The 27,165-nt window shown below is 48.1% G+C and overlaps 1 protein-coding gene across 2 annotated transcripts in view; it reads right to left on the bottom strand.

Moving 5' to 3' along the window:
• The window catches only part of LOC119455301 (ubiquitin carboxyl-terminal hydrolase 8-like), a 176,348-nt gene that overhangs the window by 76,071 nt on the left and 73,112 nt on the right, over positions 1 to 27,165 (bottom strand). For both annotated transcript variants that reach the window (XM_037716700.2, XM_049668693.1), the window contains exons 11-13: positions 11,517 to 11,711; positions 7,677 to 7,759; positions 438 to 583 (exon numbers count right to left, since the gene is read on the bottom strand). In XM_037716700.2, the coding sequence (XP_037572628.1) occupies positions 438 to 583; positions 7,677 to 7,759; positions 11,517 to 11,711 (424 nt within the window). The remainder of the gene's footprint in view (positions 1 to 437; positions 584 to 7,676; positions 7,760 to 11,516; positions 11,712 to 27,165) is intronic.

Below are 27,165 nucleotides of genomic sequence, written 5' to 3'. Positions count from 1 at the left end.
ATGCAGTTATTTCCGTGGGTTATACGCGCGGATATTTTTTTTTCCTTCCCCGGCTGTTGTAATTGGGGGTGCGGGTTATATGCGGAAAAATACGGTATCTGCATACAACGAATATTGGATGTAACAACATCATTTTCATGTCAAATTAGAGCTTGTTATAACCAGGTTCAACTGCAACTGAGTGTAGACAATTATATCTAGTTAGCTGCATTACACAGTAATTGACATAACGATTCCAAAAGTGTCTTCATAATGCGAAAGGGGTCTCGGTATGGATGCTTGGATATTGCAATGTACACTTGAGCTTCAACGATTACATCGGTGTTTCTCAGCAGACAGTGCAGGTGGTTTTATCAGCCACCTGTTCGCACTTCGCTATTAACATAACCGGATTTCTGTGCACTAGCACTCCTCAGCGAGCATGCTCAGAGACTTACTGTTGCTGTTGGCTGCAGCGTTGGTGGCCGGCTTCAGCGTCCTTGGTGGAGATGGCATGGCTGCCTTATCAGCAACAGTCTTGCCCGAGTCCTTCCGCGCTTCCTCGCGTTCTTGCTGTTCCTTGCGCTTCCGCTCCTCCCTGAGCCTGCCACCAAAGACGGTGTCACACACCGAAGAAGACCACCACACCAGAAGCTTCTCACTTTCTCTAACAGTTGCTTCATTGAATATTCAGCCCCTCAATGCACCCTGATTCTTCTTGTATGCTCGATATGCAGGAAGGTTAGCGGTGGTGGTTAGCAAGGTTAGCACCTTTCCAGGTGCTGTGTGCGGGATTGTGCACGCCAAAATAGCGCATCAAAAGCAAAAGCACTGATGTAAATAATGATATTGAAACCTGCCACAAACATCTTGAACCACTCCTGATTGAAACTATGCTGCAAGTTTGAGTAATACAGTCGAATCCACCTATAACAACATTGAAGTGCCACAAAAATTCCACTGTTATAACCAATAATTGTTCCAACCGGGTTGCATGAAAAAAATTTTTCAATTGGAGGATGCTTAAGCTTCGCCTTTAAGAGTGGAATGCAATGGCATTATCGGGCCACGTTCGCATCGAATTTTTCTTTCGGTGGGCTTTATTGCAACACAGAACGTGGGAAAGCTAGCTTACAAAGACCAAGCTTACACCGATCCTCCTAAAGTCGGCTTCACTTTTAAACATAAATGCATTACTGGGAAGACGTTTTTTTCCAGGGGCAATATAAGTTGTTTTATATCAATATGTGAAGGCCCTAGCACCTTTTTTTGTTATTTTATTATTCGTTTGCTATTGCCCCGACACGTGCGCATGTCCAAAACGCAATAGGCAGGCGAAGTCCCAATTTGACCTGCCGAGGATGCGATGCCATCTGGATAAGATTTTTGCATGCGCCCTACCTTAGCACACCAATGTTGGGATGGTAGAAATGCTGGAAATGGGGTTTGCGTTTGAGTTTCGTCGTAACAGAACTATGTTTTCTCGTACATTCAAATTACAATCCGACGCCACCATGTCTGTAGGTTGTTTAAGTCATACTTTAGTGTTTTTCTGACGGATTTCACTGTGAGAAATTCTATTTTTGTTCACCAAAACCTTGCACCTTGTGGAGGGCCTGCCCAGTAGGGGTGGTTCGGGATGAATTTCTCCGCCACGGATGCCGGCATCCACGCCGGCGCCGAATTTTCTGCGACACGGGGCCCTTAACGCTGTCGCGTTCATAACGGGATGGTAGAGCTGTAGTGAGGGGAAGGCCAGTGCCACTACTACCTTCTTCCATCTGGCTGCTGATTGTGTTGACTGTAACTTTGCTTCCTGCGTGCTCCGATAATGTGTAACATGTTGTGGCTGTCGGTGTGCAAGAATGGCACTGCTATAACAACTGCAAACCGAGGTCACTGGCGGCAAGGGACATGCACTCTCTGCAGAGGCATCGCTTTGGAGGCCTCAAAAGGGGCTTTTTAGAAAATGCGGGAAGGTTGCCGTGGCAGCCTCTCACCTTGAGAAATCCAGAGAAAACGCTGGGGCGAGATAACCACAAGCATCTGGCTTGCACGAAAAAAAAGCCATGTCCATCAGCTTTGCTTGCTTTACACGAACCTTACCGACATCCTTATCTCGCAAAGGTCCCTCACAAAAATGAAGGCCCGGGGGGACTGAATCATGTGCCTGAATCATGTGACTGAATCATGTGGACTGAATCAATCATCCTCCTGTGAGGACAACGTTGAGGCAGCCGGCCCTACTGCGTCATTGCTGCCGCCATCGCTATCCGATGCAAGCATGTTTGCGACGATCGCCTCATCAGTTAGCAGCACTTCGTTTCGAAATCTATAGCAATGCACTTTCTATTCACTGGCAACATCGTGCATTGCTGGTGACCAGCGGGCGGATCAGCCATCTTCCATTTCGGCGGCGAGTCAAAATGAGCGGTGTCACACGGCGTACTTTTGATCGCGATCAAGCTCAATCCGGATCGAAATTCTCGTCTGCGATTGGCTCTCTCGCACAGTTTGCGCAAAGGGGTCAATTACGACTGAGAAATTTGATCCGGATTGGGCTTGATCGCTATCAAAAGTGCGCCGTGCAACATCCGTAGTAATTCGTCAGCAGAACTGCGCAGTTTGAGCGGCCAGCAAGCAATCGCGGCCAGCACTATCAACGCAGTTGGCACGGTCCATTCGTGTTTCGGAGGGTGGTGCAGCGCTAAAGCTATGGGTGCAGCCCATTCGTGTTTGGAGGAGTGGAAGGGCGTGGGGGAGAGGCGCGCGAGGCCTGGCGAGGCTGGTGATGCGGAGGAGGCTAGAAAACAGCGTGCGGTGGCTTAATTTCTTTTTGTTCTTTTCAAGGATTTCGCATTCCATTCTCTTTCGGCACGGACACCCAGTAGCCAAACTAAACCGATAATGCGGCACGGGGCATTGTAGTAAGCGGGTTATTTCACCATAGAAAACATACATAACCGATATATTCTTAAAAGCAGTATCATTATAAGTGGGTTCGACTGTACGTGTAAGGGGCTTTAGTAAAATGAGCTGGAAGGGTGTCTGGGTGTTTGCTGCATCAGTATTCCATAATGTAGCAGGTTCGCTTCTTTCATTGCTTTTCACAATGAAAGAAGCTCTGACATCCAGTATGGATGTCAGAGCACATGACTGTTTTCTCATCCAGTATATATTTCAAGTGCCTGAATGGGTACTTTCCAAGTATGGCAGATATAAAATAATTGATGTATTGTACCGTGAAACCTTGTTAGTACAAACACTGCATTAACAAACTTTTCCGAAATCCTCTGCTGATTGCTTATAGTACTGTGAACTTCAGAATACAGAACTTTTCGGAATAATGATTCTTATTCACTTTCCATGTCGCGTTAACAATGACTCAGTATTATGAATTAATACTATTCCAAAATCCTGGGATTCTTAGATTTCAATGTATCCTTCACAGCAGCCGCAACAGTAGGCTAGCAGATGAGAAGGCACAGAAAGTGGACGCCGCGCCGCATGGACTCGAAAAACCTGAAACAGCACGGGAGGAGAAAAACTTTTTTTTTTCAGTTGCGGAGGCGACAATGCATCAGGTTTTGCAAGCACATGCTCAACCCAGACAAGTGTCACCTAGCAACGCAGGTGCGTCTCTTCCATCTTTTGTGCTTATTTCTATGCCCATACCAGCTACGTGAGCAGAGAAATGTAAATGATGCCACACGGCCTCCATTTCTGTGGTTTACACAGGCTAGTGCTTTGAATATGTTGACAGTTGCGGGGTCCCCAGCAAGGAATGTGAAAAAGAAACAAACAAGAAACACTGCACTTTGGAGGCGCCATTAAGCTTTCTGTTCATGAGTGATTTTTTCTTGGTGTCAGCGTCTCTTTTACACGTGTCACTCTCACTATACGGTGCTTCTGTGGTGCGTGACGGCAGAATCTATAAAAAACATAAACAGCACAAGCTGAGAGCCAACAGTGATGCTTTCGTGGAAAGTTCATATGAAAACAACTGATGGGTTGATGGGCGGAATGGTTAATTTTGGGGCTTTCACTATAACGACCTTTCAGATTAATGAAGCATTTTCTGAGGTCCCGTAAAGTTTGTTATATTGAGATTTCACTGTACGCATCATTCCTGTAGAGCATGGGTTCTCAAAGTGGGTTCCGCGGAACCTACGGGTTCTGCAGGCCCCTGCTCGGGGTTCCGCGAGCCACTGATAAATTTTCCCTGGTCCCGCTCTCAACAAGTGTCTAAAACGGCGAACACAAGGTGCGCTTGATCGAAAGAACCTCCATTACCCATGCCCGAGTGTCAAAAAGCACATCACAGTGCGTAACAACAACACGCGAACTGCGCAATAAATACGCAAGCAGCTTTTAGCCACCCAACCTCTGAGAACGGGCAGCGCGCCTAAGCTTTCACACTTGAATTTCGGAGGCCGTAGCTTACCACCATGCGCGTTTCTCCTATTTGTAGATAGGGTCGGTGCCGATAGTGTGCGCACTGACGTAAGGTACGTCCACACTAGCGACAAAAACGCGCACGACACGCCGCACGCGGCAAGCGCCCGCGCGGCAGACTGGCGCGGGCAAGTCCACACTCGCGTTTTGCGGCACGCGGCAATGGCGCGTGGAGTGCCGCGTTGTCTCGTTCCATTCGATACTTCTCGTGACAACGCGCTCTCCGTTCTGCCGGTTTCGTGTTCCATTGGAAGTGTCTGTGTTTCGTTGCGCGACTGCCGGCCACGCTCAGCCATGTCGGATACGGACGCGGAGCTACTGGTGGCTGTGAACATTATAATACTTATTTGTTCTTTTCTTGTGCAACGTTGACGTGCCAGAAAGCGGACGAGAAAGTTTTGGGTGCGCCCTATATGGCGGTACAGGGACACTGAGAGCCAGGCACACACTCTGCTTTCCCGCATGTGCCAGCGGTTGGCACGCAGCTCCTTGTCCTTAAAATCTACGTTCGATTTGTCATATAGGCACGCATATCTGCGAACGATTTCCAAAAACGCCTCCATTGCGAGGCGAATTCTTCGTCGACGTCTCGGTGGCGGTGTGGGAAGGCTTAACAAAAACAGCCCCCTTGACTGGACATGGCCTCTGAGATTTTACGACGTGCGCGTCACTGCTCGATCTCAGAGCCCATCCATTATGATTCTTTGCTTGTGTGACAGGTGGCACCACAACTGCGCAGCTCGCTTCTGATTGGTGCTCGTTTTGCGGCTGCCGCAAAAATGGGTCTCGCACCCATTCGAGCATTTGCCGCGCGTTGCTGCCGCTTTTCGTGAATCTTAGCGCGCGCGACAGCATCGCTCGCTGCGCGCGGCGTGTCGCGCGCGTTTTTGTCGCTAGTGTAGACGTACCTGTATACGTTGGAGGAAAAAAAAATTTAAAAATGCGCGGAGCGCCGCAAATGCGTGCCGCAGAAGAGCAAGAACAGCGTAGCGTCCAACCGAAACGAATCGGCGTAGTCCGCATCGCCGTGGTCCTCAGCAGCGATCGTAAGCGGCACGTGACTGACAGCAACGCCGAAGCGCTTCGTGCCTAACCTTTAAAGCCTTTATTCTTGCGTTTATCGCCGCGCGCAACACCGCGTTGATGGCGAAGTGTGTAGTCGCTATCTCTAATCGCGTCGATAACCACCGCAGTTTCGTCCGCCGCGGTTGCAGCAAATAGTAGTTTCGTTTTCACTCGATGCGCGCGTCGTTCAGCCGCCTGCCTTCTGAACCGTAAAGTCGCCGTCCATGATCGTCGATAGCGGCCGCAGTTGTTTCGCTTTGATTCAGTGCAAAGCTGTCGAAGATAAAAAGCACCAGCTACATCGCGATGGACGGACAATTTGTTGGCGAGCAGCTGAGTGGCGAAAAAATAATCGAGATGTGCGCCCGTTGGTGTGCAATGCGCGTCTCAGATGAAAACACGCGTCGCGAAGGATGTCGCGAGGCCTTCGCCGCTGATAGCGCTAATCAGTCATGAGATGAAGAGAATTTCAGCTTCCGCAGTGGTCTTGTGCTAAATAGAAACAAGATTTGACGATTCATTGAGTAAATAGAAGCGCGATGACGTAGTGAAGTATTTGTTTATTGTTTTCTTGATACCCTCGATAACTCGACATTCGGTTAATTCAGGGGGGGGGGGGGGGGGGTTCCTTGGCACTTTATGGAGCTTAGCAGGGTTCCATGGGATGACTGTACTTGAGAACCCCTGCTGTAGAGTTCTCACATGGAGTCCACATTCTCGAAACTTGACAAAACACACTGGGTAAATAAAATTTTCATTCCATTCTGCAGCAGTGTGGTTTTCATGAATTTGAAGGTGCAAAAAATCTTGTGGAACTAAATTTTCGAAGGACAGAATTATATGGTGCTACAAAAGCACACGGTCCTAGGCTCAAAGAGGATCCTCTTGCTTTATCTGACAACTAAAACTCCACCTCTGTACTTATTGGTGAACTAGCTTTCAAAACGATTCAATACTAATACAGTAGAACCCCGCTGTTACGTTTTTCACGGGACTGTAAAAAAAGAACGTAAGAGCCGGGAAACGCAAGCGCCGGGAAACAGGAAAAATTGAGAAATGGGAGTAGTGTTGAACTGCACACAATATTATTTTAATTCTTACGTGTGACAAAAAGTAGTTTCGCCCGACAGCCGAAGTATCTATCGATTGCGATGAGCTATACAAATTAAGAATAGTAGTTTTATCAACCGTATAAACTTGTAAACATTCACTTATTAACTAATTAACAAACATGGTGTCAGCGCCCACAGGCAAACATGAACACATCTCACTCGATGAGTGCGGACACGCGCTGTCAAACGCTGGGGTGAGGAATTTAAGCGCCGCTGCAGAAGCGAGCGAAGTGACCTTCGTGCTGTTGTCTATCACTTCAACGCAAAGAGAACACACAGCACGCACAATGCTACGAGCCGCCGACGCACCTACACTGCGTAGACTTTGCCCCCAACGCAGATCGCTTTCAAGATACGGCACGCGCGCCGCCGCGTAGTACGCAGTTGAAGCCAGAGCACAACGCTGCCAGGTATCACTCCCCCCTCGCTCCCTCGCCGGTGCCTTGAGCGCAACGGAAGAAGGCGCGCCGCAATCGTCGGCTCACCTCGCACGCTTTCACTCCTACAGCATGCGGCGCGCGGCGACGGCGTTATCACCCTTGGACTTCATATATATAAATACGGAACATCTATGAGCCAAAACCAATTTTAGGGCCGGACGCGTCATAGACACCATCTTTAGATAGCAAACACGGATCTCAAGGGCCATACTTTTGCTGACGGAAACCGAAAATACGTAATAACTGTCGCCCCCGGCACTTTGGGCGGCCAATGCCATCGTCAAGCAACCAAGCCAAGCAACATGAAAAGTCAAAATGGCCGCTCGGGCCGGCGCGGTATGGCAGTTCGCAACGTATGATGCGGGAACGGTCCCGCAGTTGCGACGTAACAGCGGGGTTACCAATGCATTGGGTTCTATGGGAGCTGTGCCGGGATCGGCCGAAAACAACATAACAGCCGGGAAAACGCAGCACCCGGGAACGTAACAGCGGGGTTCTACTGTACTGCCACATTGCCACACACACTGCCACATCCAGTATGGATGTCAGAGCACATGACTGTTTTCTCATACAAGAAAGCAAAAGTCAGCACAAGCATTCATGGATAAACAAAAGGTAAACATACTTGTGAACCTCCTTGTCAGCTCTCCTCTGCTCTTCGTTCAGCTGTATAATGCGTGCCAATTCCTTGTCCTTTTCCTTCAACTTCTGCAGATCAAAAGAAAGAAAAGAGAGATAACGTGTCGATTACCAGTTGCAGCTGTTCTTTTAAGGCACAGATTGTTGGAGTGCCATCATTAAACAGGCCCGCCCCAAGCGGAACAGAGCAAGATGACGTAAACTTTTACCCAGTTTCCAGTAACCACAGTGCAGTGCGAGATCACATGCGAGATGAAAGCAGCTGCTGCATTCAAGCACGGTTGTGGCTGGCTGTTCCTATACTCTGTTTCAAGGGACACTAAAGAGAAATATTAAGTTGAGCTATATTGAAAGATAAGGCTTCTGTAATAATGAATTCGCCATTCTTAGCGAGAACAGAGCATTTGCAAGCGAGAAAATTACGAAAATAAAAAATTGGAGTGGTGCCACATTTTGTGGACTATAGTAACCCTTAAATAATAACGTAAGAATTTCTACTTTGTATTATTCAACCACAGCTACATGTTAGAGGTGACATAAATTTTGACAATACAGCAGAACCCTGCTGATACGTTTTTCATGGGACCTGTAAAGAAAAAAAACATAAGAGCCGGGAAACGCAATAGCCGAGAAACAGGAAAAATTGAGAAGTGATGAACTGCACACAATTTTATTTTAATTCTTACGTTTAAAAAAAAAAAGTCGCAGTTTCGCCCGAAAGTCGAAGCATCGATTGTGATAGCAAATTAGTAGACAGCTATACAAAGTAAGGATAGTAGTTTTATCGTCTGTATAAACTGTAAACATTTGCTTATTAACTACATTAACAAGCATGCTGCTAGCGCACACAGGCAAACATGACCACATCACACTCGATGAGCACGGACACTCGCCATCAAAACGCTGGCGTGAGGGAGTACCGAAGCAGCAGCGAGCGATGTGAGCTTCGTGCTGTCTATCCCTTCAACGCACACTGAGCGCCGAGAACACACAGCACGCACAAAGCTACGAGCCACCGCACACACCTACACTGCCTAGACTCTGCCCCGAACGCAGATCGCCTTCAAGATACAACCAGCATGACTGCGCAGTAGGCAGTTGATGCCAGAGTACAACGCCGCGCCGGCGTTACGGCGCCCGCGTGGCCACCGCCAGAGAACCCCCTCCCCTGTGCCTCGAGCGCGATGGAAGAAGGCGTGCTTCCTCCCCACATTTGTTTCTTGCGAGTGCCAGATTTAGCCCCGGTTGTCGGCTCCCCTCGCACGCTTTCTCTCGCACATACAGAATACGGTGTGCGGCAACGGCGTTATCGCCCTTCGACTTTATACGGAACAGCTATGCGCCAAAACCAATTTTAGGGCCCCAACACGTCACAGACACCATCTTTAGATAGCAAATACCGATCTCAAAGGCCATGCTTTTGCTGGCGGAAACCAAAAATACGTCATAGATATCGCCCCCGGGCACTTTGGGCGGCCAATCCCATCGTCAAGGCACCAAGGCAAGCGACATGCAAAGTCAACATGGATGCTTGGGCCGGCGCGTGGTGGCAGTTTGCAATGGAAAATGCAAGAACGGTCCCACAGTTGCGACGCAACAGCGGGCTTACCAATGCATTGGGTCCTATGGGAGCTATGCTGGGACCGGCCGAAAATGACGTAACAGCCGGGAAAACGCAGCACACGGGAACGTAACAGCGGCGTTCTACTGTACAAAACATACGGAGCAGGCCAGAGTTATTGCTCCCCATTACCGACTGTTGTGCTCACTGCACAGTTTCGACAAGTTCTGGTTTTTATCGGTCGCGCCATTCGGTTAAATGTGTGACATAAGCACACAGGCTATCACAGGCTTCAAGCACAAGATAGAATGACAAGCGTCATTTCATCTGTAGCGTGGTTGCGGCTCGACTTGACCTGCAGCATCATGGCTGGTCGTTGACCCCTTTGAAATAAAAATGCCAATTTCGGAAATATTGGCTCACACAAAATGGTGACAAATTTCCTGGCAGATAAATTGAGATAATCTATCGATCTAACTGCTGTCCTTGAGGAGCGCTTGTGACGTGTGTTCGATTCCTCTCAGCAATGGAGAAGTTTAAGGTATTGTAGAGTGGCATGCTTACAGCGGCACATACTAGTAACCCAAGTTGGCGCCAAAGATGTTCATTAAGAATGGCACACACCTACTGCCACATCCTCAGTGACCCAAGTTGGTGTCAAAGAGCTTCGTTGAAGACCAGCAAAGACCAAGCGGCACATACCGAGTGCTGGAAGTTGGCTTCAAAAAGTTTCTACGAACAGCAGCGCATCTACAGCAACCCATCTCGGCGTGAAAGAGATTCATTGAAAGAGGTTCGTTGACATGCCGGATGCATGTCAAAACAAGAATAGTGCTCTATTTACTTGACTTGGTGGCCAAATTAGCAGGTGTTCATGCAGGTGGAGTCTGAATTATCGAACGGCATACTGTAAGCTGTCTAAAATTTCACTCGTCCATATGCATTAAGCTTATGGGGCCAGTGGGAGTGCCGCGAAGCTGTCCGAATATTCGAGCTTGTTCGAATTACAGTATAGACCACTTATAGTGTAACCGCTTACAGTGCAGGACCGGATATAATACGGTATTTTCAGACTCCCGTTAATTTTCCCATAGCACTCTATGTATACGCGTATCGCTTATAGTGCAGTTGCGGGACACGAAATACCGGTTACAGTGCGGCTGCCTGAAAGTTTGGCAGTTAACCTCGACGGCAAGCGTTCCCCTCAAGCCAAAAATACCGTATTTATTCGAATCTAACGCGCACTTTTTTTCCAATAAAACAGGTCCAAAAATTGCGTGCGCGTTATAATCGAGTACGACCCTAAATCTGCATTATCATATAGCCATCGGCATTTCGAAATGACCGCCTCGCACGCGCGTCGAGCCTAGCTACTCTCGAGCCTCGCTATCATAGCTTCCTCCATGTGGTGCAGTACACGGGCTTAGGCAATAGTCTACCATCTGTCTTCACATTCTCTGCGTCTGTTCTATCAGCATGAAGTACCGAGTTCATCATGATGTCGCATTTAAAAGGAAAGTGATCATGTGTGCGGAGACAGATGGAAATCGGGCCGCATCACGGGCGTTTGGAGAATGCGAAACTTGCATTCGGGACTGGCGGAAACAGAAGGAGAGGATTTTTGCCAGCAAAGCAATGCGGAACAGTTTCAGTGGACCGAAGCAGGACGTAATCTGCGACGATCCACTTCGCCGATACGATCGCCTTGGCCCTATCTTGAAAGCAATATGCGACGGGAAAAGTCCGCCGCGCGCCGTGTTTTCGCCACTCACGTTGAAGTGAGAGGCATGATAGCACGAAGGTTAATTCCCTAGCCGCACTTCGTCACTCGAGCGTTTTGACAGTTCGTTTCCGCGGTCAACAAGCGAGATGTGTTCATGTTTGCCTGTGCGCGCGTGACACCGTGCTTGTTAATTTATTTAGTAAGTGAATACGGAACATGGAGCACGGTAACAGCGATGGCAGAAATGCGCCTGGAGTGTCCATTATCGCAATAAAATAGTTGTTTTGGTTATAGTGCGGTACCGCTTATAGTGCGGATATTCGCGACTCCGGCGACTTACGTTATAAGCGGTCTAAATTGTATCAGTCCAAATAATCATTCAGTCACTGTACTTGCTCTCTTATTGAGTTCTGTCTTTTGGCCACTTTCTCAACAGCTCGTTCTAGGACAAAGAAGCCATTTATCCATAATGACACCTTTGTGAATCCTTGGCAGACTGGTATTTCTTCTCAAGAGTGGACCTTCGTGCAAAAGCATCCCACCTGCTCGTACTGCTCGTTGCTCCGGGTGAGGTCGGTGACCTTCTGCTCGACCTTGGCACGCTCCTTCTCCAGCTGCCGGACGTGCGCCTGCAGGGCCTCCTCTCGCTCCTGGACGGAGCGTCGAAGCTCCTCTTCAGCCTCGCGTGCCTTCCGTTCGCGGAGCAGCTCAAATTCCTTCTCTGAGGCCAACTGGTCCTGGTTGCAGAGAAAAGAGTTTATAATGTCGTATTGTGGTGATGGTGAAGAACCATGCCATACCAAAACTGTGAGTCACGAAACCAACTCTTCATGGCGAACTTGTGCCAAGAAATAACAAGTAACAGACAAAGCACAATGATGGTGGCAAGCACAGTCGTCAAAGTTTGATCTACGGCTCAAGTACGTCAGCTATTTATATGTGACTCATTGTGCATTTCAGCGTAATTGGTAATGCCCATGTTCGTTCAAGAATGTACACCACTACTACAGTAAACTTCCGTTAATTCGGCTCCGGTTAATTCGATTTTTCGGTTAATTCAATCTCATCTGAAGGTCCCGGCCGGCGCCGATGCATTTCTATGGGCCCAAACTTTCGTGATTTCGATCCTAAAATTGACCTTCACCGGATAATTCAAACTTGACCAGCCAGCACGCATGCACCTGACCCTTATGGTGACCTCAATAGCGACCCCTTTTAAGGGCAGCATCTGTCTCGGTGGAGCACAGAGCGATAACTTTGTAAAAGAGGATAGTGGGTGACAAACACTCACCAAAATACCGTAAGCAATGTACATGTGTCAATAAAGACGGAACACCGGCCACTTCCTAGTCCCATTTGGATCAGCAGCACTTCAAGTTGGGCTTGTTAATTATTCATTTACAGGGAAAGACCATAGGAATACAATGAGGACAGCGTAGCAGCTTCAAAGACAATTGAGGATGCCAAAATAGCATGTGAGGGCAATAAATGCGCAAGCTCTTCTCTGTAAGTTCGTGTGAAAATGAGCTGGCATTTTTATAAAACATCATCAATGGGCATTCATGATTTGAATAAGGGAGCAGTATCTATGCCTGGGTTTTCTTGTTTTGTCGTGATGGTCGGTATAAAGACCGATCCACGAGCAAGTTAAACATTTGTTTTAATTTAAAAGATACAGTGCCGTATTCTTTGTGCTTCACTTCGTCATTGTATTCCTACACTATTTCCCTGTAATCTATGAAGGTTGCTATATTAGGCAGACAACACAATTAGATGAATCATTGCATGGGGTAAACATTAAAGAGTTCCTACAGAAGCTGCACTATTACTCCTTATTATGTCATGGGATTGCACTTGTTTTTCTGCTCACACCTGGGTAAAGAGGTGGGAAATCAGTAAACATGTGCATTGTTCCAGCAGTTGTGAGTTAGAGGTTATCATACTTAGCATCCCTGGCTATTTCCACGGCTGGTGACATAGCAGTGGCAACAACTAACAGTTCCAACATTCTGAAGAGCGTGGATGCCGTAACATCAAATATAAGATGTGGCGAGTACAGTAGGCTTCTGTTAAATCGACCCTGACAGGACAGACACATTATCCGGCAAAGGCCAATTTTAGGGTTGAAATAATGAAAGTTTGGGCCCATAGAAATGCATTAGTGCCGGCCAGGATCTTCCATCAGAATCGAATTAACCGAAAAATCTAATTAACCGGAGTAGAATTAACGGAAGTCTACTGTACCACAGTTCGAAGATGGTGTGGATGATGCAATCGGAATTGAATTAACCGAAAAATCTAATTAACCGGAGTAGAATTAATGGAAGTCTACTGTACCACAGTTCGAAGACGGTGTGGATGATGCAAAATTAAATGACTTGAATGATGAAATTGACTTGAATGATGCAAAAGACATCAACTTCTCATCCTGACCTTTGGTTCAAAGCTAACTGATACACTAAAACAGGTATTGTGCACTCAGGCAGTTGAAACAATTTACTCGGTGTGTGCGAATACTGAATCGTAGATTACGAATGAAATGTTTAATTGAATCAAGACAGAAAGAGACGAATACTGAATCGAATATCAGAACCCTTTCCACAAAATTTAATGCTTACAAATTTTGGGCAAGAAGATATGGTGCTGCATGTGCTCAAGAGTCTTCTAGCATTGCTTAACAAAAATGCAGTGAACTATCAGTAACATAGGTACATAAAAATCAAGATACTGTCTACTAGCTCTTATTAAAGGGAACGCTAAATTAGTCTGCCAGCACTGATTGCAGCTCAGTTCTAGTATATGAAGGTTTGGAAAACATTAAAGCTTTTCTTTTTGCGAACATTGCCCGGTTTGGTGACCGTGCCTTTCTTCCCTAGCTGTTAGTGTGAGTTCACATGTGGCAATGTGGGTAAACTAAACAATGGGCAGCTGAGTAGTAAAGAAGCCCACATGTCAGCCAGGACCACACAAACATTGGGCCTCTTCAATTATCCCTCTCTGACAGTCCCAGACTATTCGAGAGGCTGCACAAGCAACGCTCATTGGCTGAAAACACTGCTTCAGGTAGTCCGGGACTGTCAGGGACAGATAATCGAAGAGGCCCAATGTCGAATCGACAGCATTCTCACAGACCACAGTTTCATTGAAGTATGTTCACAGCTTGTTATCAGGGTTCGTACACAATATTTGGCTGGAAATTCAAGGACATTTCAAGGATTTCAAGGATGCAAAAAGGAAGAATTCAAGGAGTGTTAGCGTAATTTTATTTCCTCACATGACTTAGGAAAGGAGCCCTATTTTCGCATTAATTTATCTTTCGAGAGCTGTTATCTCCGCTTCTTTTTCTTTGGCTGTTCGACGGAAACTTCGTCGCCTTTCGCCTTTCTGGTGGCTCTTCAAGGCAGATTCCCCCATCGTTGCAATGTCGACCGTCTTCTGACATAATGCGCACATTGCTCGATAAGGATCGCTTGGTTCCGGTCTCACCCAGTGACGATAGTCCGTATGTTGCAGCCACGCAGGCTGAAACTTGCACTTCCCGCCTGGCATCTTGTCAAAGTAAACACACAACGCAAACGCGAACTTCACTGAAATGGCGCGCACGAAGCCGACAAACGGCCCGACTATAGTACCTAAAAGACACATACTAGTGTGCCGAGAGCGGGTGTCGCGGTAGCACCGAGTGTGATGCCTGCCGCCGCCGGCCGCTTGGTGCGCTGCACTTCGAGACTGTGCCGGACCATGCTGAGACATGGGCGGACTTCAGGCAAGACACGGCGCGAATCTCCCCATTTGCCCGGCGATCTGCCTCTTATGTTCTTGTCCCAATCCGCAATACGTTCGGGGTCTGCGGACGCGCTGGGTAATGAGATGAGCCGTTTCTTTCCGCGTCTCTGGGAAATCGCGGTTTCGCGACCTGTTCAAAGTTTCTTTAGACAGACGAGTGCACACATAGATGCAAAAAACCCACTCACAATAAGAAAAGACTGCAACGAAAGCGGCAGCAAGGCGAGAAATGAACTAAGCATTGCAATCGACGCGTAGCAATCAACGCATCGCAAACGAACGCGAGTCGAACACCGCAGGATTTAGCATGATGCCGACAGGCATCGCCGTCTGGTGGCCCGCGGCGGCAGGCATCACAGCCCGCGCCACCGTCCCGCGTTGGAGACTCTCGGTGGACGGCACACAAGAGTATATTCTAGGCACTATACGCAAGCCGAGCGAGCGATATGTCTCGCATTGGATTGGATTTCCAATGCATATTAGTTGCCAGACGACTTAGGGGCTGCGAGATTTAAAACCGAAACTTCCTGATGTTGCCCTTTAGTCAACACAGCTTGTTTTCATGGGCATTCGTAAGCGAAAGGGCCTTAAATATCAGCATGACTTGCGGAGGTACATCGTTAATTTCCTCTAGCGGAACAAATCCCACGGGATTTTCAAGGATTACAAGGAGCCCACGGGTATTCAAGTACTTTCAAGGGCCCTTGAACTTATACTGTCAATATCAAGGATATTCAAGGATTTCAAGGGGCTGTGCGAACCCTGTGTTATTTGCTGCTGTGAAGAAGTAAAATCAGTTGGTTTCTACACTTGAGGCGCTGTTACACTTGCGGGAGGACTGGGACACCATGGTAGAGGGCTTCTGCTACATGTCAATGTTAAATTTCAGTGTCACTGGGGCCACGAATTTAGAAGTGACAGAACAGTAACTGGGCCGCCTTATCCCCTGGGCTGGCACACTGGCCTCTCTGGCTCTGCGGTACGGCCACAACTACAATGGGCGCACTATATTACTCCACCGTACCGACTCTGTTGGTAACAAACATTCCAATTTTCGAGTAACATGTTGCAGTGGTGTCACAGCTGATGTGCTGTTCTTTAGAGGCACTGCAAAATCTTTTACGAAAGATGTTTAATGCGCTTTACATTAATAGAGTAAATGGCAATCATACGCTGTACGTGCCGACTATAACAGAATGGCTGTTGTCTGCTATCAGTACTACTGCCTGTTAAGAAGGAAAGTGGAAATGTCGTGAGGTAACGAGACACGAGGCAGTGAGCACAAAAGAATACAACAAGGTGATGCGAACTTCTTTTCTGCTTGAAGGCCTTCATCTGCCCCCTACGACAGAGCCTGCTCCACTTCAACCGAGGGCTCTCCCCTTTTCAACATGCTCAAGGCCTTCCCCTTCTTTTCAATGGCCTTACTGCACTGAAAGCCATGTGGCATGTTCACGCAGAAGAATGCCCACTGTGCTCAGACCATTATTTTGCTTGAGCTTGTATGGTATCAACCATGTTGTAAGCCATGTACAGTGCAGTCCACATATAATGATACCACATATAACGATATATCGGTTATAATGATGAGTCTACTTAAGAGCATCAACTTCTACATTAGGGCTATGAGAAAAAAAAACCCATTATAACGATTTTATTCACTGCATAACGGATATAACGATTGAAATTTTGCTTCTGGGTGGTGTTTTTCATGCAGAATAATCGTGAAATTTGCATTTCTAAGTTACCCTTAACCAAGGCGGCGCGAAAAGTTTGCCTACACGAGTTCGTATCTGCCGCCATTACCGCATAGCGCATTTCGCCCGCACGCCAATTGTGAAAGCCACGGAGAGCATCGCAAGTTGGTACAGCGTGCACAAGATGGCGCCAGCTGTTTCGCGCCCATGTCGCCAGCGGTCGTGCAAGCGTCCATAGAAGAGGAGGGGGCGAGGGGGGGAAGAAAGCCATAAGCGAGGGGCACTCCCTCCCACTCTCTCTCTCATCGAGCGCAGAATTGCACCGTGGAAGCAGCTGGAGGTGCGCCGCTTGAGACGAAACTACAAATTTTGCAAGACTCGAAGAAGTACTAGCTCGTGAAGTCGATGATATCGATGATTATGAAAACCGGGAGCACCACCTCGATCATGAAGGCTAGAAGCAGTGGCCATGCCGATCAAAGGAAAAGGCGGGTGTCGCAGAAACGACATGAGACAGCTGCGTTCGAAGCGAACGAAATCAAGATTCTTCTTTTTTTTTTTCTTTATTGCTTTCTTAGCACGCGCGCCTTTGGAGCCCGCCGTCTTCTTCTTTCTCGTCTTGTCTGCTCCCATGAGTTTCAATAGCTTCCGGCCGCGAAGTTTCCTTCTCATCAGTGGAAGCAACCTTCGAGTGTGTAAAGGTGTTGAACAGGTCTCCGAACAAGCTTTCCTTTGGATTTTAAGAGACAGGAGCGCGGCTTCCCGTTGACTCCAGAATATACTTCAATGACCTTAGCCAGGTTCCAGAAGGATCTAGGAGTATGTGCACCGATCAAAACGATATCTCCTTAGTTCACTGTCATTTCTTGCTTTCTTGTGTTACACTGCTCTCCGAGTTCTTTCAGATATTCCTTGTTCCATCTTTTCCACCAATCTTTCGTAATTCTTTGCTTATTTCTCCACATTTCTTCTATGCTGATTTTTTTTTCACCTTCTGTACTGTCTTTGATCCTATGCTTTCCACCCATTATATCAGCCGGCACAATAGCTAGAGGCTTATCCAGTTTGCTGTATACATAGGTCAACGGTCTGTTATTAAGGACAGCTTCAACTTCAGTTGCTAGGGTTTGCATCTCTTCTCTTGATAAGTCTTTTTCCAATAGCTTTCCTCATTGTTGATTTCATGCTTCGTACCATCCTTTCATAAAAGCCTCCCCACCAAGGCGCTTGTTCTGCGATGTACTTCCATTTGATCTGATCTCCTTGGCTTGCTCTTTTGGAGACTTCTTCCTGTAGTTCTTTAATCATACGATTGATGTCTCTGTTGGCCTTCTTGAACGTCCTTACATTGTCACTGTAAATGATGCAACATAGCCCTCGTCTCGCTGTAAATCTTCGGAATGCATGTAAGAATGCTTCTGTTGTCGTGTTGTCTACAACTTTGAGATGTACAGCTCGTCTAGTAGCACATACAAATATTGCAACATACTGTTTTGTAGTGCCTTTCATCGCGTCTTTTATAAGTAACGGACCCGCGAAATCTACCCCGATCACGTCAAATGGTTGTCGCTCATTGACTCTGTCAGCAGGAAGTGGGGCTGTTTCTTAATGCAGTGGTCTGGCGTCAAATCGTTAGCACTTCAGACATCCATGAATTGTCTTCTTCACGAGCTGTCTTCCAGTACTTAGTTCGAAGCTGTGATAATGTGACGCTTATTCCTCCATGCAGCCTGAGTTGATGGATATGGCGTACCAGCAGCTTTGTACCAGCCATCCACTTTGGCAGCACAATAGGATGTCTTTCGTTGTATGATAATCCACTTTGAAGTAGCCGACCTTTGTGTCTTATCAGACCTTGATCGTCTTCAAAGACTTCCGCACCATGAAGAAACATCCTTGTTGTCTTCGTAGGAATGCTCTTGCTCTGTATGATGCTTTCTCGTATGTGTTGTTGTTCTAGCTTGATTATTGTCGTCTCAGCATTCTTCAGTTCCTCAAAACTCAGATCTCCGATGATTGGTCTCTTTTTTCGTATATTCCGGATATACCTGAGAACCCAAGCTGTGACTGCTGCATTTGAGGTGCATGTGCTAATCGCATAACTTTCACCATGCTCAGTGTCGTCTTCTGCTTCGGTTTGTTCTGTAGTTTTCTTTTTCAGAACTGACCATTTTGGACCATGTCACCATAGTTCTGAGTTTATCAGACGCTCTGCGCTTACAACTCTAGCCATAAAATCATCTGGGTTTTCTTCACTTGCAACGTAATTCCACTCTGACAGTTTCGTTTTCTCCTTTATCTCCTTCACTCTGTTTTCGACAAAATTGTCGCGTTTTTTCTTTGCCTTCTCCCTGTTTCCCACGAATTGTTGTCTTCGGCCACTTCAAGTTTTGAAGCGGTGACGGCCTCGCTAGCCCTACCCTACCACTGCTGCGTGCCGGCATGGCTGACGAGACGCCGACGTTAGATCCCACTTCCACTCCAACCCCTATCGAGTTGGATGAGCCTGAAGGAGAATGGACAACGCACGGAAATGTCCGAAAGCCTAGACTTGCTGCCCGCCCAAGTTTTGGCCTCCATGTGGCTTGTGTCCACCTGCCAGCGTTACCTTCCGCCACCTCCGCCCAGCTGCTGGACATTCTCCCAGCTCTCATACGAGCAGCAAAGCTCCCGGCGCATACTTGTGCCGACGTTTCAGTCCATCTACGCAATCGCAACCGCCTCGCCATACTCAAGACCCACCACATAGAACTCGCCAGCCGCCTTCTCAGCGTTGAGAGTATCATGCTCGCTGGCCGCATATATGCCGTAGCTCCATACCTCGCAGCTCCAACCACCTCGTGCCGGGGGTTATCCACGGAATTGCCCCTGACGCTACCCAAGAAGAACTTCTGCGTGATTTAGACAGTTATCAAGCCGATATCCTACTGGCCCGCTGTTACAAGAAGGTTCAGGAGATGGCGCCACCATTCCTTACGTACACTGTTTACAGTAGTGTACACACTGGCCGCGCGCCCCTTCTGAAACTGCTCCCTCCGTCGCGGCACCCTCCTCCTCTATGAACTTGGAGCAGACGAAGTATCAAGTTGCGTCTGGCCCTCCTGCTCCTCCCCTGCTCGTCGGCCGCCCCGTCTACTCACTCTATTCTCTGTACCTCCATGTAACCACACCCATTCCTATGTACTCCATGCTTAATAAACCCAGTTAACCCCCGTTAACAAAAGTCCAGTGTTCTATCGCCCACTAAAAGAGACATAACGAAACATGGTGTCAGAAGTGAACTAGTTCTAACGTCAGCGCATCAGCAATGGAGAAGATTCCTGCACCTGCGAAATTCGACTCCAGAGGAAACGCTGCGGAACAATGGCAAGCCTTCAAGCAGAGCTTCACGCTGTATCTCAAAGCAACTAACACAGCGAGAGCACCATCTGACCGAAAAGTAGCACTCCTTTTGACCGTCAGTGGTTCTTCACTGCTTGATATCTACAACACTTTGGACTTCGGGGAACCAACTACGGAAAGGCCATATCCAGAATTTAACTATGCTTATGTCATCAGCCTCCTCGACACGCATTTCTTACCGAAGCACAATGAGCTGTACTCGCGATACGTCTTCCGAACTCGCATGCAACGGGAGGAAGAGCAGTTCGACAGCTTCGTAACAGATTTGAAGCTCAAAGCGCGCGACTGTGGATTCGGAAACGAAAGAGAAAAAATGATTCGCGACCAGATCGTCTGTGGTATCTATGACGAAAAGGCTCGTGCAGACATTCTCAAGCTGGAAGATCCGACCCTAGAGAAGGTTGAAAAGGTGTGTCGAGCACACGAAGCTACGAAAATTCAAATGAAAGTATTTAAAGAGGGTACTACACCAAGCAACGAGACCGTGCACGCAGTAAAGAAATTTGTCCATCGCACCAATGCCAACTCGAAAAGCGCAAAAGGAAAGCCACAAAAATCTAACATACCAAAATGCAGGTATTGCGGTGGTAGCCATGAGCGCAAAAGAGGAGCATGCCCAGCTTGGAAACAAACATGCAGCAAGTGCAAAAAACGAAATAACTTCGCAGCAGCTTGTAAAAGCAGCAAGGTAGCTGCTGGCCTGGAAGTAGATAGTGAGGATGAAACCATACTGGCAGTTCAAAGCAACAAAGTAAGCTCAGTCCACACGTTTCTGAGAGTGAACGGAACACAAGTGAAATTTCAAGTGGACAGCGGTGCAGCTGTGGATGTCATCCCGTCTAGACACGTCAAGCTACAGCAGATATAGCTGTGCACAACACTGCGAACGTGGAATGGAAGCAAGGTTCACTGTTCAGGCAAGGCGCAACTAGAAGTTACAACCGCAAATGGACAGATACATCCTGTAGCATTTGTAGTGGTTAAAGATGACTTCACTCCTCTGATCGGAAGATCGACAGCTGAGAAAATGGGTCTGATAACTATAGACTACAACCTTGTGGCTGGAATCGATGAAATACCAGAAGAGGATTTCACTCATCACATAGTGGAAAAATACCCAGATGTTTTTGGAGACACTCTAGGAACACTCCCGGGAAAAGTACACTTGGTGACTAAGCCTGATGCTGTTCCGAAAGCGATAACAAGTTGCAGAGTGCCCCCCCCCCCCCCCCCCCACCTGTCAGCATTAAACCGCGATTAGAACAAACATTGGCGAGCCTGGAAAAAAAAGGTGTCATAAAAAGCGTAACAGAGCCAACGCAGTGGGTGAGCAGATTAGTTCTTGCAACCAAGAAAAATGGTGAAATGTGAATATGCATTGACCCACAAGCGCTCAACGAGGCTCTCGAACGAGAACGTCACACATTGCCCATCCTCGATGATGTGTTACCCGACCTTGCCAAAGCAAAAATCTTCTCAAAAATAGATTTGCGAGAAGGGTATTGGCAATGTTCTCTCGATGATGAGTCAAGCTTTATGACCACATTTCAAACAACAAAAGGTCGTTACCGATGGCTCCGCCTGCCGTTTGGACTTGCGGTAAGCAGCGAAATTTTCCAGAAAAGACTTCAAGTGGCACTTGAAGGACTGAGCGCAGTTCTCTGCGTTGCAGACGACATTCTTGTCTTTGGAGTGGGTAAAAATGAAGATGCTGTCAAAGATCATGACAAGAAATTAGAGAGTCTACTCCAGAGATGCCGACAAATTGGAATTCGTCTCAACAAAGAAAAAACGCAGCTTAGAGCCTCATCAACTGTCTTCCTAGGACACGTGCTAACGAAAGAAGGACTAAAAGTTGATCCAAATAAAATCAAGGCAATTGAACAGATGCCAAAGCCAGTCAATGTCCAAGAAATTCAACGCTTCTGCGGAATGATCAACTACCTCTCCAGATTTCTGCCGAAAATATCGAGTGTATTAGAGCCATTGAGAGAACCCGCTGTCAAGGACACACCATGGCAATGGAGAAAACCACAAGAAGAAGCATTTCAGAAAGCAAAAGATGCTGTGACAAGAGCTCCAATTCTGGCCTATTTCGACTCACGAAAGCCGCTAGAAATTCAATGTGACGCAAGCGATCTTGGACTCGGAGCAGTTCTCCTTCAAGACGGACAACCAGTCTCGTTCGCCAGCAGAGCACTTACACCGACAGAAATACGCTATGCTCAAATTGAAAAGGAAATGTTGGCTATCGTGTTTGCATTAAACAAGTTCCACCAGTACACATTCGGAAGAGAAACAAAGATCATCAGCGATCACAAGCCCCTTCAAGCGATCCTGAAGAAACAATTGGATCAAGTTCCAAGACGACTACAAGGCATGATTCTTCAGACGCAAAGATACAACATTGTCATCGAGCACAGACCAGGCAAGGAATTACTTTTGGCTGACGCAATGTCACAAGCGTTCCTTCCCAACGAAAGCAATCAACAATAACTGGAAAACGTCAACGTCGTACACTACCTTCCTGTGAGAAAAGAAACCCTGGAGAAGATTCGGTCTGCGACTGAGAGAGATGAATCACTGCAAAGGTTGAAAGCAATCATCTTGTCAGGTTGGCCACAAGATAAGCGTCAACTACCCCAAGACATGCACGTGTACTTCCCATACAGAGATGAGCTTGCAGTTGAAGACAATCTCATCTTCAAGGGATCACGTCTAATTGTCCCAATGTCTCTGCGAGGTGAGATCAAAGCAACACTCCACTCATCACATCTCGGGATTGAGAGCTGTCTACGACGCCCTCGTGAATGTGTCTTTTGGCCAGGAATGAATGCAGAATTAAAAGACCTCATCGCAGGGTGCGAAATATGTCAAAAGCACGCACACTCTCAGCAACGAGAAACACTCTCTCCTCATCCAGAACCAAGCTATCCATGGGAGCGAGTTGGATGCGATATCTTCGAATTTAAAGGAAAGAACTTCTTGATCACAGTGGATTACTACAGCAACTTTTGGGAAGTGGACCAACTGAATTCAATGACCTCCAATCAAGTAATACTCAAACTAAAGTCTCACTTTGCACGACACGGAACACCAAGAATTCTGATAAGCGACAATGGACCACAATTCACCAGCGAAGAATTCTACAACTTTTCAAAAAGCTGGAACTTCCAACACAAAACGTCAAGCCCCGGGTACCTGCGTTCCAATGGTATGGCTGAATCAGCCGTAAAGACGGCAAAAATGCTGCTCAAGAAAGCAGAAGACAGCCACTCAGACCCACAAATGACGTTTCTTGATTACAGAAACACTCCGCTGCAAGAACTAAACGTTAGTCCTGCGTAATTGCTCATGGGTCGCCGCACTAGAACGACTTTACCAACATCGTCAGAGCTACTGCAGCCCAAAACAGTCGACGTGAGCGAGAAAAGAAAGGAGAAAAGGCAAAAAACAACGTATTACTATAACAGACAAGCCAAGGATTTGGCTAGCCTCAGAGAAGGCCAAAGGGTCACAGTTCGACCACTGAAAGGCGCGACATGGGTCAAAGGGACAATAATAAGAGGAATTGACGAAAGATCGTATGACGTTCAAGTTGGCGACAGCGTCCTGCGAAGGAACTGAGTATTTATCAGACCGATACCTTCTGCAACTGTCGATAATAATAAACACGAAAAGCCAGACACTACAACGCAACCAGAAGATACCAGCGTGACAAGCCAGACAAACCGCACTCCCGTCAGACCTCCAAGAACGACGAAACTTTCCAAGAGACTCGAGGATTATGTCATCGGTTGAAGGGTTGTCTGCAAAAAAGGAAGGATGTTACAAGAAGGTTCAGGAGATGGCGCCACCATTCGTTACATACACTGTTTACAGTAGTGTACACACTGGCCGCGCGCCTCTTCTGAAACCTCCACTCCCTCCTTCACGGCACCCTCCTCGTCTATGAACTTGGAGCAGACGAAGTATCAAGTTGCGTCTGGCCCTCCTGCTCCTCCCCTGCTCGTCAGCCGCCCCGTCTACTCACTCTATTCTCTGTACCTCCATGTAACCACACCCATTCCTATGTACTCCATGCTTAATAAACCCAGTTAACCCTAGTTAACAAAAGTCCAGTGTTCTATCGCCCACTAAAAGAGACATAACGAAACATGGGAAATACGAACTCCGCCCTGATCACTTTCGCCGGCATGCACGTTCCATTTTCCGTGTACTACCAACGACTCGAATTCCGCTGCCGTCCCCATAAGCCCCGGGCCCATCATTGCACTATCTGCCTGCAATATGAACATCGCACGTGTGCCTGCCCCGGAAACCAGTGCCTGTGCCCCACTTGTTCCACGCCCATCAGCCAGCCTGATGAACCACATTCCTGCTCACCATGGTGTCTTCATTGTCAAGGCCCTCACACTCCCTTTGCAGAAATATGCCCAGTTCGGATGCAACGGGATGAAGCCTGCGCCAACGCCGCCAAGAAGCAGCGCCTCCTACACAGACAGCAGTGGAAGTGTCTGAACACGTCACAACCCCCAGTAAAACCCTCCAGTCCCTCATCTATATCCAAGGTGCGCGCCTCGTCAAGCCTACTGCCTACACATGCCCAGTGGGGGGGCCCGCACCCGCGTCTGACCCAGATGTCACCAACCCCTGTGATTCAACCAGCACCGAGTGCACAACTGAAGCCTGCGGAATACCACACGCCTGCTCCAGTCAAGCAAGATTCGCCCCTGCAGAAACCTGTACACCAGGTAAGGTCGCCGACGACTCCCGCACCCGCACCCACAACCTCCCCCTTTCCCTGCCGCGTTGAACAGCTGGAGCTGCGGCTGACAGAGCTTACCTCTCGCGTAACCGCACTCACATCCCTCGTTGAGATGCAACAAGCACGTATCGAGGCACAAGACCAACGTACTTCCAACCTCGAGACGCTCATTTCAAACCTCACACAGTCCCTTGACAATCTGAACTCCACCATAAATAAAGCATTTAATGATGCCCCAGGCCCTATGGAAGACAAGAACCACCCCTTCAAGCGCACCCACCCCGTACCCACTTCATCAGTAGGCCTGGCCCCCAAAATTAAGCCCGCCACCCTTCTCACTCCACCTAACCCTTCCAATAACAAGCATCATGGCGATCACAATAATTCAGTGGAACTGCCGTAGCCTCTCCACAAACCGCACCCCCTTACAGCAATGGCTCCTTACGCAAACCACACTACCTCACTTAATCCTACTACAAGAAACAAGGCATGCCAAAAACATCCCAGGCTACCGAGCTCTGCACGCCGACTCTGCCGCACCGCTGTCTTCCGTTTATATTCGCCGGGATATCGCTTATGAAGTGGAAGATGTTCCATCCACATTACTTCCATATGTAACAGCCATTTCGTATTACCCAGACCCCCCGAACCCACCTCTCACACTTGTGAACGTCTATAATCCCCCAAATTCTACCACAATTCTCTCTCCTCTCTTTCATTTTCTTCTATCCTTTCCAAAACACCGCGACATTATTCTTGGCGGAGACTTCAATGCCCCAAATACCATCTGGGGTTACCCAAACACTTTGCGCCCTGGCCACCTTCTTCATGCACACACTGTGCAGCACTCATATACACTCGTCAATACACCAGACACACCCACACGAGATGGAAACGCAAAACGTCATACAACACCTGACCTCACCTTTCACCATCGCCACAATCCTCCAGAGACTTGGCAAGTCCTTCCGGACACCCTCCTATCCGACCATCACATAACTGAAATTAAACTGACCCTCACTCACAACCTAAAAAACGCATCACCCAGACCAACTGGGACCTCTTTTGTCGCCTGTGAGTCCAGGAGTCAACTCCCAACTATGATGTGTGGGTGGACTCGCTACGGCGAACCAGCCGGATGGCTGGCTCTGTAGTGATGGCGAACCACCACTACAGAAGCTAACCCCCCGTCGGGCCACGCTGACCCACACCTCATGCGTCTCTGGAGACGCCGTAAACGCCTCCATAGTCGCATCCGTACCCAACCTAACAACATCCAGCTTAGACACACATTAGACACACTCAACACTGACATACTAACTCACTGCTCCATCCTTGAGACAACAAATTGGAATCGCATATGCGATTCTATCAACTCTTCCCTCCACACTAAATCAGCCTGGTTGATCCTCCGGTCCCTCCTTGGCCCTCAACCTGCTCCTCTCCCCACAATCCAAAAGCATCTCTCCGAGCTTGGTGCTACTTCCCTCCTTCAACAGGTCACAGATATATAACATCTTCCGACACACGCATCCACAGCCAAACTATACGCAACAGGCCTATTTCTTCCCCTTGCAGAGCTCTTGCGCCTCCATAGGGATCGACAACTTGGCCACCTATCCAGCTCTGCGCAGGGTCATTGGCTACTGCAGCGGGCTGGCCTCCGGCCCATTGACTTTCCTCTGTACACCCCTCAACGACCTCTTTCCAGCAATCTCCGCTGTGCCCCTATTCCCTCTAATATGAACCCACATCTTCATGAGGGACGACGACAAGCCCACGCTCACTTCCACGCCCCTTTTCCACCGGACACTGTCACATGCTATGTCGATGCAGCGTATTACCAAACTCATGGCTCCACTGCTTGTGTGACAATGCCGACCCCCCTTGGCATTCCCATCACTTCCACCGCTGGCCCCTTCTCACTTCCTACTTCTTCTCTATCCCTTGAATTGGCCGCGATCTTTCACGCGACGCACGAACTAACCCTTCTAACTCCATGGCGGCAATCAGGGCTCTTCGCGACAACAGACTTCCCGATAATCTTCATGACAACTTTTATGATGCTCTCTCCCTTCTCTCCCCTGCTTTGGTTACTGTGGTGTGGGTGCCAGGTCATGCGGGGATTGTCGGCAATAAGCTCGCTCATGAGCTTGACCGCGAGATTAATAGCTGGGCGCCGACGATCCCCTGGCCTTGCCCGCCCATAGCGGACGAGGCACACTTTTATAAGAAAACTCTGAAGCAGCATTACAAACACCTCCGGCATTCATTGCAGACGCTTCCGCCCCCACACCCTAGTCTCTCCACTGCCCAAGTACGCACCCTCAGGGCCATCCAGCTCAACACGTTGATCACTCCAGCACGCCTATACCTTTATCGTTACCGCTCAGACCCCTCATGTCCCAACTGCCCCTCTACGTATGCAAATGTAGAGCACATCCTTTTCTCTTGCCCCGCAGCCCTACAATCCCCTCACTACCCTAACCCCCCACCTCCCCACTCGCGGGTGTGGTTGGCGTCGGCGGCCTTCGCCGA

The sequence above is a fragment of the Dermacentor silvarum genome, chromosome 6 (genome assembly GCF_013339745.2).
Source record: "Dermacentor silvarum isolate Dsil-2018 chromosome 6, BIME_Dsil_1.4, whole genome shotgun sequence".
In the NCBI taxonomy this organism is placed as follows: Eukaryota; Metazoa; Arthropoda; class Arachnida; order Ixodida; family Ixodidae; genus Dermacentor; species Dermacentor silvarum.
This window is presented reverse-complemented; position numbering and strand designations above follow the sequence as displayed.